At 39.7% G+C, this 7,144-nt stretch overlaps 1 protein-coding gene across 1 annotated transcript in view; it reads right to left on the bottom strand.

Annotated features, from left to right (window-relative positions):
- Nucleotides 1-7,144, bottom strand: part of LOC110022033 (probable LRR receptor-like serine/threonine-protein kinase At1g06840) — a gene marked incomplete at its 3' end in the record, with an annotated part of 57,008 nt that overhangs the window by 23,790 nt on the left and 26,074 nt on the right. Inside the window, 1 exon segment of the mRNA XM_020720807.1 lies at nucleotides 2,998-3,072. Within this exon segment, the coding sequence (XP_020576466.1) occupies nucleotides 2,998-3,072 (75 nt within the window).

Raw genomic sequence — 7,144 nt, 5'->3', positions numbered from 1 at the left:
ATCTTCCAGGGTTTTCTCCCTGAAAAAAACTTTGAATAACAAGGACCGCCTCTTTCTTAATAATGTCCCAACATGAGATATAGAATGTGGAAGTGAAACCATCAGGGCTAGAAGTTTTTTGAGAGCTAATGTCTTTGAGGGCAGTAAAAATCTCCACCTAAGTAGGAGAATCAGACAGAGAGAGGGAGGAAACTATGTCCCTTTGATCCTCAAATAGGTTCGAAAGAATATCTGTGACAGACAGAGTATCAGCGTATAAAGAAGAGAAATAATCAGCAGCATTAGAACCAATTTGTTCAGTATCAGTGAGAACAGAGCCCTCCTCAATAACACTCTTAATAATGGTGTTTATGTTGCGACGATGTTTAATAGTAGCATGAAAATATGAGGTGTTTCTGTCACCATTTTTGAAATGATTGTCACAAGCTTTTTGTCTTAGGAAATCCTCTTCAATCGAGATTTCCTCCAAAAGAGTATGATGAACATCCGCTAACTTAGCCACAAGGTCAGGAGTGTCGACCATATGAGCTTCTAAAGTGTCAACCTCTTGTTGGGCCTTCAACACCCTAGAATGAACATTTCCAAAAACATCAATGTTTCATCTTTTTAAATGATAAACAACATTCTTGTGTAATTGCCATAAAATGAACCAAGGATTGTCACTCCATTTAGAGACCCAAACCTGTTTAATCAAATCAATAAAAGTAAAATGAGTGGTCCAAACATTAAGAAATTTAAACTGATAACGAGCATGTTTGGAGTGAAAAGTCAAGCTAAGCAAAATAGGATTATGGTTCGATGCAACATGATTAAGATGTTTGACATGTATAATGTTATAGTAACTCATAAAAGCTGAATATCCCAAAAATCTGTCCAATCTTTGCATAAGAAAACCCCGCCGCCAAGTGAAAGAAGGACCCGAAAAGTCTAAATTATAAAGGCCAGCATCCTCAATATCTTCACAAAAAACGATTAATAAGTCTCGTATCAACTTTAGCCTCGCCCCATCCCTCAGAAGGCGACATAATCATATTTAGATCCCACCAACAAACCAATTTTCAGTAATAGTAGCACACATATGAGTGAGTTGCTGCCAAAGAAAAAACTTATCCCTTAAAAGTGAACTAGCATAAATGAAAGTAGCCCAACCGAAATAATTCTCCAACTGATACTGAATAAGAACATATTGCACATTATCATCAATGATGTTCAGAACGATGTCTTTCTGCCAAAAAAGCCAAATTTTATTTTTCACATTTCTGAAATGCATGTACCCCGTGAACTTCCTAATGATTTCCTCTTTATGAATTGAAACAAGAGGCCCCAAAAGAACAAAAATGTCAGGTTTATGGACCCTACATAAATGCTTTAAACGATTAACGGAGTGAGGGTTCGCCGCTCCTCTAATGTTCCACACCAAAATATTAGACATGTTGACCCATGACACCTTCCCTCCTAGTCAGCCTAGGGGAAAGGTGCAAGTGCTCGCCCTCCGAATGATATGTGACATCCAAATTATTTGATTGTGCCATATTTGGAAGTTCAGATTTTCTTCTTCCTATTTTCCTGCTATATTTTTTAATTTGTCATTCAGATTATAGAGCCAAGGAAGCCAAGGAGGAAGGGTCCTGTGTTGGAGAAATAGGCATAGAAGTGGAAGGATGAGAGATTTTAGGTGGGGGGAACAGACCCCAATTTGTTCAATTGAATCAAAAGGTATTTGAGGAGGCTGTGGCTCAGATTTTGGAACAGATAAATAGGTAGGTTCCACATTTACAACATTTCTTTCAGGAGTCAAACTTGCACCCTCTGTTGCAGTGACCGCAGGGGAGCATCGCTAATTGCCGCAAAACCTGGAGCAACTAGTTCTGCAGGACCCACGCAGGCTTCAGCTGAATGAGCAACAGATTCATATATATTAATTCTAGGAGTAGATTTCAACCCCGCAGAGGCCATACGACCAGCTGGGGGGTTTCTTAATTCAGGATGCAAATGAAAACAGTGATCGAAATCATGACCAAACATGCAACAATGCAAGCAGTAATGAGGTTGCTTTTCAAGCAAAACCTGTTGCCAATAACAGTGTGACTATAGCCAATCCAAACTTCCTCCGGAGGAGGCAGAGTAATATCCCTTTCAATTAGTATTCTAGCCATTGATGGCCTAGTTAGATTAAAGGTAGGGGCATCCAACATTAATGACTTTCCATACATAGTAGCTATAAAAAACAGAATTTCATGATTGAACGGGCAAATTTTTTAACACGGAAATTTTAATCAGACGGGGATAACAGGGAGCTCGATTTTAGGATTGAACTCCGTAGTTCATTTAAGGACCTTCATCCACACATCACCAAAATGTACAGTTCTACGTGCAAACAGATAGTTTAGATAAGAATATGACTACTATCCAGTGCACCGATCTTCCAACCCCCCGATAACTTCAAAAGCTCAAAGTTTTTCATAAAAAAATAATATTTCGGAAGCCCATAAAGAAATTTACCAACCAGATGAAAACCACAAACAGAGGCAAGAATGGAGTTCTCAGAATCAGAGAGAAACAACGCAAACTTCCCCCCTTTACGACCCCGAGGTTTGATAAAGTTGTAATCAACACCTAGAACTAGTGACTCATGGAAAGAAGATGGAAAAACAAACTTCGGAGGTGACCCAGAGGAAGAAACCCCCGCAGTGACCCCAACATATGTCTTAGCCATAACCATCGAAAGAAAGAAAAGCCGAGAGCGAAAGGAAGCCGAAAACGCAAAAAACAGGAAAGATCTCTCCGGAGAAAGACCGTCGAGAAGAGTAGAACGCCGTCAACATCCTCGTTTCCCCGCGCGATCGCCTTGAGTCCCAAACCCTAGCAGAGCACGCGCGTCGTCCATTTTTTATATATATTCCTTATATATATATATATATATATATATATTCCAAGCCAATGATTCTAATTTGAATTACATTAGCAGACATTCAGATGAGAGAAAGATTAACTTACAATTTTATAATTGCAGTCATGTTGCCATAAGAAGCTGGAATTGTGCTGCCATTAAAGTTGTTATTGTCAAGTTGACTGCAAAACAGGTAGATGTATATTAATCTCAAGAATATCATCAATAATAGGAAAGAATGGCATATTAACTCTTCAAATTCTCAGAACCGCATGATTTAATGTGGGTCCATATCACAAATAAATTTTTTTCTCTACTTAACACAAAAAGATTATTTATAAGTAGGGGCCTTTACATATACTTTACTTTTTACATTTATACACATACCACTCAAACTTTATTTTTTACATTTATACTAGCAAAATCTTTAATATCACATTAAAAATACCACTATTTTTAATTTCTAAAAAGTAAAATACACTTGCTAATGCATAGGCAAGGTGGCATACATGTATAAATAGAAGTTTAGGTGTTAGACATGTAAATACATAAGAATTAAGAGGCATGTATGTATAATTTAGGTGACCAAGGCAGTAGTATTTGGAGCAATAAAGCAAAAAAAAAAAAAAAAACCATTGACTATAAGAGCATGATAAAACTTTAAAAATTGGAGACTGAGATCATGATTATGCAGCTAGAACAGCGTCGTTGGAGAAAACTACTAGAAGCTTTTTCTAACCAGGTAATCAAAAGACAACAAAGATTCCTCTTCTGAATACTCCGTTTTGAGACCAGAGGTCTGAAAATGGAAATTTTGAAAATGCTAAAAGAGAGATGTACAGGCTGCATGAACAACACCATATAGGAGTTAAATTTTAGCTTGTAGATAAAAAGTTGTTCAAAGATTGGATAAATTTCTCATATGGATTGAGCTCAAATCGAGCCAAATGAGCCAAATTGTAAGATCTAAATTTTCCTTTTCGTCTTCCATTCCCCTTTATGATACCGGAGCTAACCCAAACAACACTAGAAATAAAAATATTATTGTTGAATTCAAATAGGGTTACAACGATGACTCTTCAAACGGGAAATAAATGATAACAAACATAAAACGATACAAGCAAACACCCCTTAAGTGTATCTTAAGGTTGTGGATGCCAACTAGGTGATCAGGATGATTAGTGGGAGTAGAAATAGCAAAGGAATGCTCACTGCAGTGAGGGGGGGAGGGAAAGTGCAGAAATGCAGGGACAACAAAAATGGAGGTTGTCCTGAGTGATGGCAATGAGGAGTGGGGGTGAACAGTGATGGGACAACAGGACAGAGATGTTACCTAGATGTCCTGGGTGGTAGCGTGTTGCAATGGGAAGGCTGGGACACCAGAGAGGAGGTGTGGTTTAGGCGGCAACAATGCTAGAAGAGAGAGGAAGGTGGTGGGTAGGCAAAGCACTGCAGAAAGCAGCAAACTGGGTTTTTTGCGGGGGTTGCAGCGAGCGATTTGTGAGAATGCAGAAGGGAATAGCAAGAAAATAATCACTACCTCGAGAGAGAGATACAGTCGAAGCACACTCAATCCCTCGGATGCAGTCCTCGAAGGGGAAATGAGCTTCAATGGCTACCTAACAAAAATCTGAAAGAAAGATGCACAAAAATCTACCCTAAACCGAGCAAACAAATATATAAATATACTCCATGCAAGTGGAAAATAGAAAATAAAAAAAGAAAAGCAATTGACCGCAAACAGTAGGCAGTAATCAGGCCAGGAAAGGAAAGCAGGGCGTAAGAGATCAAATCCCAACTTTAAGAAGGAATGGGAGGCAGGGAATCAGGATAGCCTAGCTTCAATCTCCATATTTGTTGAAGCTTGTGGTTCTTCGTCTTCAATCCTAGCAGCATCAAGATCCCACTGCTGACTGCACTGTCTCCCAAAGCATCGGGAAAGTTTTCTCCACTTGCGAGCATACCTCCAAATTGATTCACTCTCATGGCACCACTAAACTGAACTGAGTCAGCATGTCTCGCCCATGTTGTTGAATACTCCCGAAGTAATCAACGATTGACTCAACCCGATTTGAAGTGAGGGAAGCCTGACTCTCTCAGCACGATGGTGGTCATGATGGTAAGATGTCGACCATGATGTCCTGAAGTGTTCTTTATCATGCTTGTCCAATGTTTGGTGTTTGTGTTTGAGTCCCATCATCCCCCGTCGTCATCAAACCTGATCTCACTGATGTTTCTTTGTTGATAAGGGCACCTGTGATTTTGGGCTCCGGGCTTCGCCAAAGTAGGATGATACGCATCCCATCCTTGGTGAAGGAATATGTGTTTTTAAATTCATCGTGTCGAGTCCTCTGATCAAACTGTCACGGTCTCCCCAACAAAAGATGGCAGACATCTATGAGGATTATGTCGCACCACACCAGATCTTATAGCTGGCTACTAATCGAAAACTTCACGAAGCACCTCTGGTCAATGCTAACTTGTTCTTCTTCTTCAGCCACGTAAGAGAATATGGTCGGGCATGTCTCTGAGTCATGAGTCCCAGTTTTTTTACCATCTGTGTAGATTCTACATTTGTATTGCTCCCCCCATAGATGATGAGACTCCATATCTTCCCATTCACTGCGTAGATTCCACATTTGAGCAGCTCGTTTTCTGTTCGATGTTGCGCCCTGCCCGACAGATTCTCCAGCTTTGTCTGCGTGTCGGGGACCTCGCAGTAGGTGAACGCCGACAAATCTCCCTGCTCTGATGGCGCTCGCTTCTTCTTTGGTTGAACCGGGCAAAGTCTCATTTGCCCACGTGGTGGGTAACCTTCAGGTGGAGTCCACGGTTGTCTTCCCCTCAAGCCATAAGGATTATCGCGATGATACAAGTTATTGCTCTTTTATTAAGAAGGGAAGTAGAAAATGTCGGAAAACAATAATCTTTCTCTCTGACTTGGAAATTTCAACCCTGAAGAAGAAATTCAAGTTTGCTCTTATTGAAAAATTTCAGTGGGGGCACCCACCTATGGAAGTTATCAGAAAGAGTGTTGATGATCTTAAACTAGTAGGCAATTGGAAAGTGATACTCATAGATGGGAGACATGTGTTGATTCAACTAACTGTGACTGAAGACTACACCCGGATTTTCTCCAAGAAATATCTTAATATCGCAGGCAAATCAATGAAGTTACTCAAGTGGTCTCCTGATTTCCACTCAAATTATGAACCCCTCACTGTATCGATATGGTTTAATCTACCTGGTCTCAAAAAACACTTTTTTCATCATCAGGTTCTCTACTCTATTGGGACCATCCTTGAGGACCCTATGAAGCTAGATCTACCCACTTTCAATCCAACCAGACCTTTTGTGACCAGAATACTTATGAAAAGGGATATACTTTACCTGATGTTACTAAAGTCTGGTTGGGCACAACTCATAATGGATATTGACAACAAATAATCATGTAACACAGACCTCCATACTGTACCCACTGTAAGATGTTTGGGCATGCCCTTTGATAAATGCCACAATCTCCATCCTAATTTGAAATCTAAGGTTCAAGTGAATAAAAATGGGGCTAACCCCACTGCTCTGGACATTTTAGTTCCACCTGGGGAGGATACAACCAGACAGGAGGTGTTTGTTGCCCCTGTGGACCCCCTCCTGACACTGCTATTACTGTTAGTGTGATTGATGTGATGTTGGCACCTTCAAACCCCATAAAAAACAATATTGAATGACTATTACCTACAAAGGATAGCGTTTAAACTGATAATCAGAAAAAACCTCGCAGCTCCCCATCTTCAGGAAGTATCCCATGTAGAGGCAACTCATACTTCACATATACTAGAATCTATTGTGGGTACTACAGTTGGTATTCTTTCTGCTACAGCTCTACCACCTCATTAGACTGAAACTTCGGAAGAGGAATGACAGATTTACACTTCCAGGCAGAAGAAGAATGGAGATATACTTGAGCTCAAGAATTTTATGGATGATAATTTGGTTACTTCAGGTAATGATACGCACCTTACCATTGGATCTCTTCCTAGAGCTAGAAGAACAGACAGGACTAAATTAGGATGACTCACTTTTTTCGTGCCCTAGTGGTTTTGGGTTTTTTTAATTTTTATATGTACCTTTTTTGACTTTTTTGTGTGTTGTACCGTGTGAGTTAGGTGTCTTTTTTTGGGTCCACTCATACAACCTATATCTATCTTTTCTCTTTAATATATTTTATATATACAGGTCATTTAATATATATAT

This window comes from Phalaenopsis equestris, unplaced genomic scaffold (assembly GCF_001263595.1).
Source record: "Phalaenopsis equestris unplaced genomic scaffold, ASM126359v1 Scaffold000164, whole genome shotgun sequence".
NCBI lineage: Eukaryota > Viridiplantae > Streptophyta > Magnoliopsida > Asparagales > Orchidaceae > Phalaenopsis > Phalaenopsis equestris.
This window is presented reverse-complemented; position numbering and strand designations above follow the sequence as displayed.